Source organism: Carlito syrichta, unplaced genomic scaffold (assembly GCF_000164805.1).
Source record: "Carlito syrichta isolate Samal-C Ts95f unplaced genomic scaffold, Tarsius_syrichta-2.0.1 Scaffold303665, whole genome shotgun sequence".
Classification (NCBI taxonomy): Eukaryota; Metazoa; Chordata; class Mammalia; order Primates; family Tarsiidae; genus Carlito; species Carlito syrichta.
The window spans coordinates 139,847-150,942 of record NW_007247761.1 but is presented as its reverse complement, the minus strand read 5'-3'; the positions used below and the strand labels follow the sequence as shown (position 1 = coordinate 150,942).

The 11,096-nt window shown below is 45.7% G+C and overlaps 1 protein-coding gene across 2 annotated transcripts in view; it reads right to left on the bottom strand.

The window, feature by feature from the left end:
• Positions 1–5,857: 5,857 nt before the first annotated feature.
• The window catches only part of MTMR3 (myotubularin related protein 3), a 71,426-nt gene continuing 66,187 nt past the window's right edge, over positions 5,858–11,096 (bottom strand). Inside the window, exon 19 of one of the 2 annotated variants that reach the window (XM_008058948.2) lies at positions 5,858–8,090. In XM_008058948.2, coding sequence (XP_008057139.1) covers positions 7,919–8,090 — 172 coding nt within the window. In that variant the 3' untranslated portion in view covers positions 5,858–7,918. The remainder of the gene's footprint in view (positions 8,091–11,096) is intronic. The other variant, XM_021712825.1, reaches the window with a different exon arrangement.

Sequence of the window (11,096 nt, the reverse complement as noted above, 5' to 3'; positions counted from 1 at the left end):
AGTTTTAGGGACAGGGTAAGGAAATAGCCTGCCAAACAAGGTTTTAAGAAAAAAGAGGTTGAAAGCATGTTGGCTATGGTACAAAGTCCCATACCATCTATTCTGGCTACTGTCATCTTTGTTACTTACTGAACCATTTCTGTTCCCTAACCCCAAAAGTGTTAGGGCTTCTTGTGTAAAAACCTGTACCAAGGCTTGACTAGTCTGTGATACCAAAAAATGAGTAAAGCTTTGTTGCATAGTATTCCACTTGGAAGTTCGCACTGGCAATCTCTAGCCAGCGCCTACAGGATGGCCAGTTGGGCAGCGCTGCCTCCTAAAGATGGCCACATGGATCTGGCCCTCTCACTGACCTGAAAGTAGTGGTGCTCAGGGTCTCCAGCACCCGGGATCTCATGAGAACATTTGGATTTTGGGGGAGAGAAAGTGGAGCTTGGGGGAGAGGAAGATGAGCAGCACTGCTGGTGATGGCTGTTTTTGTCCTCACCCCACCAAGGTTCTAAGATGTTAGCACAGCAGGGAGAGAAAGAAAGCTCTGCTGCTCCAAAGCCTTTCTGCCACTTCTGCCTCCCACAGTCTTACTGAGTCAATCTGAGGGCCTGCCAGGAGGAGTTCTTTGGACATACATGCTTCCAGGGGTGGCTGGCCCCTTTCCTGGGCTGCAAAGCATCCAGTTATGGGAAGGCACTACTGCTCAGGCTCCTTAGGTCAGGGGATGGCCTCTCAGCAGCTCTGGGGCTGCTGCTCCAAGAGCAAGGGACTGGGAGAGTTCCAGACTCCCTCTTCCCAATTTGCCGGAAACTAAGATCCCTCTCCAGGGGTCAGTGGTAACTATTCAGAGGCAAGGAATTCTAATTTCGAGCTCTATTTCCATCAGTCCCCACCTGCTCAGCAAGAGGCTGGCAAGCTGGCATCTTGCTGTCTTCCCAGATATAGCCAGGAGTCTCAGGCAACAGCTAGCTGGTTTATTACTGAGTCAAATGACAGAGAAGAGATAGAATCATACCATCCCTGAGGTTCCAGGGGATGCAGGCTATGTCCCAAGGGCTGCCAGGGACTTCCAAAGAGGGAGCTGCTCCAGTACAGAGTATATGCCAGCTGGTACCAGCACTTTCTGGGGGACTTGAAAGAACTTCCAGTTCTAAGGACCGATCTTCCAACTGGCAAATATAGTTGGGCAACCACTTACCACTGACTCATGTCTCTTTTAACTTGGATGACACAGCAACCTTGGGCTTGCGAGGCATTGGAGATGGTAGGGAGGGCCACTAGATGCAAGGTCTCCACTTCCTTTTCCAACTTTGGGCTCCTCGATTCTTACTGGGATGCTAAGAGTGCCACAGCCTGGGCCTAGGCCTCTGCCTCAGTCATCTGGAACGCACAGAAGTGAGGTTCACCTGGCTGTGCCTTTCTCACTCATCAGTCTGGAAAGCTAGCCTACATCTTTTGGCTCTCATCTTTAGTCAGGAACTTAAACTCATCAGTTTAGCAATGTGAGGCCACATCAGTGTCTGCATGATTGCTGCCATGGCAGGACTCAATTCTTAGACACCGCCTCAGACCCAAAGAGCAGTTGCATCATACAATTTTAAAGCTTCAATGCACGTGACAGAAATGCCATCTCATCTCATGGGACAGTGGGAAGGGCAACATTTTCTAAGCTCTCACCTTCAAACCCCTCTTATGCGCCAAGTGCTTTGCTGTAGATGAGGAAATGGCTCAGTGTGTTCGTTAGCACATTCACTGGTAACTCAGCTGGCGCTGCAGGGCCAGGTCCAGGTCTGTGGTCTCTGAATCAGGTTTTTCCCACTAAACTGGTAGTTTTCCAATGGTCTCCTGTGGCACTGCTTTAGGTATTCTCTGCAAACATTTGTTCCAAATGTTATGTTAAATATTAATAACCATCTTTAAACCATGTACACTCAAAGGTTTATAACACATGTACTAGCTGAAGCTGCCTGAGACCTCACAGTAAGTTCTCCATGGCTATATGTGGCCTTTGCAGAGGTCACTGACTGGAAGGGCATTGGTCCAGTGTGATAATTAGGCCCAGTGCCAACTCAAAGCTAGTGGCCCTCACCATGGATTTTTTTTTTTTTGGAAAGCAGGATTTATTGAGAGGACTGAAAAGCTCCCACAGTGGGAGGGGACCCAAAGGTGCTGCCCCTGGGTGTTTCCTGCCTGATATATGGATAAGGACTGAAAGCAGATACTAGATATTTTCCTACAAATCTCTCTTTTCAGGCATCTATCAGTAACCACAGACTGCAGGCAAGCTGTGACTACTACTATTTGCAACCACTTATCTGTAAAACTCAGGACTTTTCCCCATATCGTATAATCAAAATTCAGAAATAAATTAGATACTGAGACAGCTCAAAACTAACCATTTGCATTAATAAAATATGCTCCTTCCCCACCCATTTGCATTGTCAAAAATGCCCCCTCCCCATCCCATAGATTTAAGATGTTATGACTTAGATGATAATTTATGCTAAGAATGTATCATTTGTTTTTATGTATTTGAAAACTTAAAGAAAAACAAAAACACTTGATTGTACTCTCATAAGCTTTTGACTTTGGTGAGGACGGCGGAGGAGGACTCATAATTTAAGCCTTTGATAGCAACTACTAAGCTCCTCTCCCAGATTTCTGGCTTTGTTAACTCTAAAGAGAACTGTGGTAATATAGTTATTTGCATAAGGTTGTCTTCTTGAAGCCCAAGAGCACAGGAGGGGGAGGGAGTCAGGAAAGAATGTTTTTATTTTTTAAGTTTTTTATGTAAATCATCTAAGACTGAAGAATGTTTTTAATTCAAATTCTGCTGTTAACTCATTGGATAACCTCAATGTCTTTGCTCCCTCTGAGCCTCAGTTTCCTCACTAAAAGAGGAGGTTGGATTAAATTAATAGTTTTCAGGCTTTTAACTACCCAAACCTTTCTTTATAGCAGATGTTACTTGGAAGTCTAATAAAGCTCTGAATGAGCCCGGGGTCCCTCCCCACAATGGTCCCACAGAACAGTATAAAAATCATGAAGTAGGTGATCTAAGGTCCTCCCCACCTCTAAATATCAGCAATTCATGCACCCTGCCTCTAGAATACAAATACTGGCCCCTATTGCCCCCTCCTTGCTAAGCTCCCCTCTGTATAACTAAGGGCTGAACAACTGTTTGTGGGTGAAAATGACAGATTTATTCGATTTAAATGGTCACTGAGGCTACAGCAGAATCAATGCTGTTACAATAGGCGAGCACTACTGTCAGCAGTAACACACAGTATATTTATTAAACAGCATCTGAGCCTCATGAGTTCCGTTTTCATTTTTTTAAAAAATCTTATAAACCAGTTGGGAAGCAGTTAAAGACCAATTTTAAATGCCAATGTAAAACAAATTTCACTAAAAATACAATTCAAATACAACTGCTATAAGCACTGTAAGAAAAGTTGACTAAGAACTCAGACATAATAGAAGAGCTTAAATGGTACATTTTTTTTTAACAATAGCAGCATTTAAAAACTTAAGTCCCATTTCAGAAGATGCCCCTTCCCCACCCATGCCCTCATACCTCTGCGCACCTGACTAGCCTAGAAGAGACCTGCTTGAGCAGGGGGGCAACTGGTATCTGCACAGAACATTCAGCAGATGAACTCCACACCAGCCAGGAGGAACAAGGCTTCAGTGCAGTTATATGCTGGGGACAGCAGGTCTCATGTTTAAAGTGTCAGAGGCTCAGAAGAGTCACTTTCTAGTTCTGACTAGAAGCCTCTTAAACATCTGGTCCAGCCTTCGAGAAATCTTGTCAGTAATCTTAACTTAGAACAAACTCCTTAAAAATGTGACTAGAAACTGAACAGCTGGGACTCCTGCCATGTTGTCCAAAACTCCAAATGGAATCAGTTATTTTGCCCCACAGCCCAGCACCCAGTTTTAACTCTGCTGTTAGCCCTATCGTCTGCTAATGCAATCAGGGGACACAGCTGCAGCCCTGGGGACAGGTTACTTGAATTGGCATCAGCTAAATGAAATCCTACAACAGTACCTTCAATTCAGTCCTCATTCTTACAAGATCAATAGAGGTCAGGGCACTACAGTTAACTTCAATAAGCCTGGGCTCTCCTAGCCTCACGTGCAAGCAGCCAAGTATTTCAGTCATCTCAAGGACAGCAGCTTGTAATCATTTCCTAGGATACACCTTCAATTCCCATTTTGGTAGTTTTTAATAGCCAGAGATGGTTTAACAGATCCTCTGGCACCATTCTGTTCACTCTTCTTTAGATCTGTGACAGTTATCATTTTAATTCTTGGTATCTTTGCTAATACAAAAACAAAGTGAGCATATAAGCAAAATTACTAGAGGAAAAACTTTCTCTACCTCCTCACCAGAAAATCTTAGTGTATTAAGGCAGCTGTCTCATTTTTTTGGACTGAGGTTAAGGAGGCCAAAGTATAGAAAGGAAAGTAATGAGAGCACCAGGATAGGAAAGTTCTGATGAAGACGACATCCTGGCTGCTCAAGGTCACTGTTAGTAACCCATTACTTCAGAGCAAATTCATCTAGAAAGTTGGCCTTGTCCACAAAAAACTGTCTTTCTCCATGTGTAGCTTCCTTCCTCAGGGCAGTTCCTTGTCTTCGATCCATATCACCAGCATCGGGGCTCTTTGTCTTCCTGTTCCCAGCAGCTCTCCATTTATGGGCCTCTGACGGCCTTGCTAGGCTACGCTAGGTCGGTATTCAATTCGCTGGGAGTTAAACCACAGACCTCAGGAACAAGAGCGGCTGTGTGTAGACACACACTCAGGTTTTTCACAAGTGGGTCTGAACAGACTAGGCTCCCTGGTGGTCTTAAGATGGCTGAGGTAGCACCTCTCCCACCAGAAAACAGGCTTATATTCTCAAACACCTGCTGGGTTGACACGGCTTTCAGACTGGAGCCAGCTGAGCTGTTTATAAGTGCTTGTGTACTTTAGGCAGAAAGGACATCCAAAAGTGACCTTGGAGAGACTGCTCCAAAGAGTTAAGGCCCTCAGGAGGGCTCTGAGAAGGTCACCCTTGGGAGCCTAGCCAACTCATCACAGATGCTGGGCTGGCGACCCCAGAGCCGGGTGCCACTCAACATCAACCTTCCCGAGGAGGAACTGTGTTAATACCTCACACACAGGCCCAGGTGATGTGAGGGATGCCCAATAGTGATGAGGGGAAAGAAAATCCACCTCTGTGAAGAGCAAGAACTAGTCTAAAAGTGAAGAGATGTTGCAGCCTCGCTTGGTGGAAAAAGAAGTGGAAGATCTGAGGAGCAGAGGCTCCTCCCTGAGTGAGAGGAGAAAGGGGAGCCCTCTGGTTGGGCATTTAAGCCAGTCACATCCAGTGCTGTTTCTGCCTCGTATGTTCTCTCTCTGCCCACCTCACATCTCCTTCCACTCCCCGCAGTTCCTAACTGCTGCCTGGTGCAGCCAATGTTCCTCCAGTGGCATCACATTAAGGGGCCAGAGCACTGGCCGCCCTGATATCAGAGCAGCAGCCAAAAGAGGAGCCTAGAGGCCAGAGGTACTTTTAAGGACTGCAGATGTGCTATTCTTCAGATAAGGAAGAACAGCTGACTGTCAAGATGTCTGCTTTACCCTCTTTTAGCTTGGGAGATCTTAGGGGCAAAATCATTACGAAAATGTGTTTCAGTGCTTGGGCACCACGGTGAGGCTCCTTGCCAAGGTCTAGAGTTGAAAAGAAATCTGTAGTTTTCCTTTGCCAAAGGTCAGTTTCCCAGCAGCACTTCAAACCACTTCTCCTATGTAAGAGGGAAAAGGGGTGAAGAGGGGATAAACCACAGGGCAAAGAATTAGAAAGTGTTAGCAAATGCTACCATGCGGAACACTCAACTTTATTCACTTTATTTATATATTTAACAATTCTAAAGTATTTACTTCTTGCTTTGACAAAAAATGAAAAATATAGGAGCATTGACTGACTCCTCTTTAGGAGAAAAGGGTTATATGTACAGCTACAGAGAGTTATGGTTCCTCCTTTACATACAAAGGAAAATATTAATAAAAAAGTGCTTCATTGATCAAAAAGGGCTAAGAGCTGCAAGCATTATTCACACTGTACATCAGACCCAAGAAACCCGTATCATAACCTCTTGGCACCTGTCACTAGGAACTGCACAATCTTCACTTAGACTGACTTTTTCCTACCTGCACGACCAGACCACACAGAGTGTGGAAAAGAACTACACCCTGTTTCACTGAACTCAAACTCTGAGCAACCTGATGCCGCTGGAAGTCAAAGACACTCAGACGCTCTGGGCTTTGCCTGGACTGACCACCAGGGAAGGCTTTTGGACCATGCCTTAACCACACTCAGGCACACAGGAGCCACCTTCCTGAGACACAGCTTGCCCTTGACCAGGAAACTACTTCTAAAGGGGAAGTGGAATACAGAGCAGGATCAGAGCTTAAGCCTTCCCCTGACCTTATCCCCACTTCTCACCATGATCCACCCTGTCACCAGTTAGCAGCTTTCAGCAGAGCCAAGCATGGCCCTTCCCCGAGAGGGAGGGCAGGCACAAAACACGGATGCCAAGATTACAAAGCACAAACCTAAACTCTTCTCCATCCTTCCCCACACCCATCTCTACCACAAATAGTCTTGATTTAAGGCTCTTTTTGGACCATATCAAAGCTCACTGAGGAAAGGTGCCATGAATCTCCTCTAGGCCATGTCACTTCTCTAAGGAACCCTGCAGAGTTATCTAGTGGCTCTTCACTGCTGGCCAGCAGCCAGACAAGTGCCCAGACGGCCAGGAGCAGGAAAGGGGGACTGCTTGGCCCTTCTTGCTGTTCCAAGAAGGGAAAGAAGAGGAAGGCTGATTGTATGGGGATCTGCTCCCTTTCCAGAGGCTTGTAACTCTAAAGGCTGATTCTACCCCTTAAGGGGGAGATCCATGATTTGTTTGGTTTGGGAATGGGGAATTTTTGGAACCCTGAGTCTGGATTTCCCTGTGCTAGCAGAGGGAAAGAGATTGTTTGGGGAACCAGGCCCTGGAAAGGGGACCCATATATGCCCGGGGCCTCAGGGCAGGCTTTGGCCTTGGCCACAGCAGCAGGACACTGCATTTTGGCCAGTCTGCATTCTTATGCCTGAGGGTGGGAAGCACTACACAGCCTGGCCCAGGGAGGTAGCCCTCTGAAAGTGAAGGGAGCTCAAGACAATCTGGGTCAAGTTAAAAATGGAATCCAATGGGGACAACATGCTGGCCACCCATTCCCAGCCCCTCTCATCTGCCTCATAAGAACATACATCTGCCTTCCCCAAAGAGGGCCCTGAGGCGTGACCCTCCCTCCAAACACCAGCCCCATCTATCCATCTATGAGGTGGGACTGGCCCAGCTCCTCTCAGGAGTAAGAGAGCACTTAAGGCAGTGCTTCCAGCCTCCCCAGCAGCAAACAATTCCCAACCAGTCCTATGTGGCGATGGTGTGCGGAATGGTCACAAATGTTAGCACTGGCTTTCTTTCCTCTCACTGTCTCAGATCTCTACTCCTGGCTCTGACCGGCCTCCACTCACAAGGAAGAACCAAGCCACCCCTCAGCGTCACCTGACAGCAGGTGGTTCTGCAGTTATAGGGGGCCTGGCAACCTCTAGTCTTCATTAAAAAAAAAAAAAATTAAGACAACCAGGGGACTTTTTTCTTTTTTGAAGGCAGAGAGAAAGGATGGAAAAGGTTGGGGGGAAATGGGGACAGACAGGAAACAGAAAAAAAAAATCCATCTACAATCCAGTGGTACATCCCAAATTTCTGTCACTCTGTACAGGCGGTTCCATGCCCCCATTCCAAAGTGCACGGGCCTCTCGGTCTGGCTGTGTGGGCCCACCGGAGGAAAAGCGGCTTGGCCTCTGCCCACCCCAGGTCACTGAGCTTCAGTTTGAAGTGGCAGCAATGGGTTTATCCAGTTCAAGGTCAATGCTGGAGCTCGTGGGATGTAGGCTGCTATAGCAAGACTTGCACACTCGACTGGGTTCAAAGAGCTGCTGGCTGGGAACCGGAACCTTCTGGTTACAACAACTGGAGCAGAATACATTCCCACAATTCCTTGAGATGAGAAGAAACAAAACAATGTTAGTGTTAGCTAGCAGGTATGGAACAGAAAATCCAACTTCAAAAGACAGACTGCTGTGTATAATTTGGATGTGCTAGAGTTTCCTCTGAGATCAAACACTTTCATTTCTCTAGTCCAGGAACAAACTGAGCAGGGAGGATGTCCCTACCTAGCAGAGTCATATGCCACTTTCACTTTGGGGCCAAGGATGCACGTCTGCCTTGCCACCATGAGTCAAAGTTACCAGGTGTTCAGGAGGATGCTGCTCAAGAGAGATCTGTGAGAACAAAAGGGCCTATCAGTGGGTTAGTCCTGATCTAGGGAAAACCAGTGGCCACACCTGGGCAATGGCTGCTGTGTGGTTTGTTATCTCTGAAAGGCCAGAGGCAAGCAGAGCTGTCTCTGGGCCCCTCGGATGAAACAAACAACTATCCAGTCCAGCTGGAAGTGAGGAGCCTTGCCCAAGAGCACCTTCCTAGAGGCTCAAAGGCACCAACAGAGAGGGTAGACTGCTGCCTCTTGGACTGCTCTGCTGGCAGCATGCAAAGCCAGGAGACAAGCAGCCCATGACACATGCTCAGAGAGTGAAAGAGGAGAGGTGGAAGGACAAGAGCACAGATGAAAGCACGTGCACACATATCCCCTTATTAGATAGGTGTCAGTCAGTTGCAGCTCACTCCCCTGCCCCATGCATCTCCAGGGAAAATTAGAGCTCTACCAGAAGGCCAGACTGCACCAAGGCCCCAGGACTCCCCCCTTCTCCTCCCCTGAAAGCCAGGCTCTGATGTGTCTGTGAGACATAGGTCTGCACACCCAGACCGATGCTCATCACAGTTAACAGGAAAGGGAACTGACAAAGGGTAAGTTCTGCCCACCTCACAACCCTACTTCTGCTGGGCCCTAAAGTACAAATGAATCCCAATGAGCCCAAGAACAAGAAACTCCATGACCGTGACACAGACCACCAAAGATGAGGGGGAAGGCAGCTTGTTAGTCAACATCACTCATTAACTTCATTTACGTTCCTCAGAATGTAAACCCACTGTTGGATTAAGGACCACTAAGGCACAAGAAGAGAGACTGCTGAGGACTACTGGGGACAAAAGAATACTGCAAAAGGAAAAGGTGGGACACAAGGCAATGGGAGGACAGAGAAGTAAAATAAATACATAAAATTCATCTCTAGAATGTAGTAAGTACTCCATAACTGTTTCTAAAAAGCATAAGTCAACAAGAACCTATGATTACACAGAAAAATTTCTGAACATCTGTATTTATTTAACATCTCTGCTAGAGTTCAGCTCAAAAGCCTGACATGAATTTGATCTGTTAAGTTTTTCTATCTGACTGCTTTCAGGGGACCCTGAAAGACCCTAAGTGGAGCATTCCCTTAAGGTTTTCCATGTCAATACAATTCTCTAGAAAGAACACTTCTGTTCAGTCCTGATCTCTTTAAAAATAATAATAAGAGTCCTCTATGTCAAATCCGCAGCCAGTATCATACTTAATGAGCTGAAGCTGAAAGCACTCTCCCAAGAATTAGAACACCAAGATTTCACTCTCACCACTCCTCTTTAACGCAGTACTGAGAGTCCTAGCCAGAGCACTCAGGCTAAGAGAAAGAAATAAGAGGTATCCAAATAGAAAAAGAGGAAGTTAAATTATCTCTTCACAGATGATATGTTTCTATATCTAGAAAATCTAAAAGATTCCACCAAGGAACTCCTAGCACTGATAAACAACTTCAGTAAAGTCTTGGGATACAAAAATCAATGCTCAAAAATCAATTGCATTTCTATACACCAACAACAAACAGGCTGAGAACCAAATTAAAAACACAACCCCATTCACATAAGCACCTTCCCCCTACAAAATACCTCAGAATACATCTAATCAAATAAGTGAACGATTTCTACAATGAGAACTACAAAATACTGCTGAAAGAAATCAAAGATGACACAAATGGAAAATGGAAAAACATTCCAGGCACATGGATTGGAATCTCAGTAGCACTAAGATGTCCATACTGCCTAAAGCAACCTACAGATTCAACACAATCTCCATCAAACTACCAGCATCACTTTTTACAGAAATAGAAAAGGGAATACTAAAATTCATATGGAAAGCCCAAACAGCCAAAGCAATTCTAAGCAAAAAAGAACAAAGCCAGACTTCAAACTATACTACAAGGCTACAGTAACAAAAATTGCATAGTACTGGTACAAAAATAGACACACAGACCAATGGAACAGAATAGTAAATCCAGAAATAAGCCCACTGACCAATTCATCTTTGACAAAGCCAGCAAAAACAAACACTGGGGAAAGGCTGGGAAAACTGGCTAACCATGTGGAGAAGAATGAAGCTGGATCCCTAACCTTTTACCACACAAAAATTAACTCAAAATGGATTAAAGACTTAAATGTAAGACCCCAAACTATAAAAATCTTAGGAGAAAACCTTGGAATCACTCTCCTGGACACTAGTCTGAGAAATGAATTCATGACTAAGTTATCAAAAGCAAAGGCAGTGAAAACTAATGTTGATAGGTGGGACCTTATCTAGTTAAAAATAGTATACATGGCCAAAGAAACCATCAAGAGAGTAAAGAGACAACCCACAGAATGGGAGAGAAAATATTTGCAAACTATGCATCTGACAAATGCCTCATACCCAGAATTTATAAGAAACTCAAATGAATCAACAGAAAAAAAACCATTAAAAAATGGACAAGGTGCCAGGCTTGGTGGCTCAGCCTGTAATCCCACGCCTTGGGAGGCTGAGGTGAGTGGATTGCCTGAGCCTGCAGGTTCGAGACCTGCCTGGGCAACTTGGTGAGACCTCATCTCTACAATAAATCAAAAAATTAGCCGGGCGTTGTAGCACATGCCTGTAATTCCGGCTACTCAGAAAGCTGAGGCAGAAGGATCGCCAGAGCCCAGCAGGTTGAGGCTGCGGTGGCCGGGAGCGGCCACTGCACTCCAGTCTGGGCAACAGAG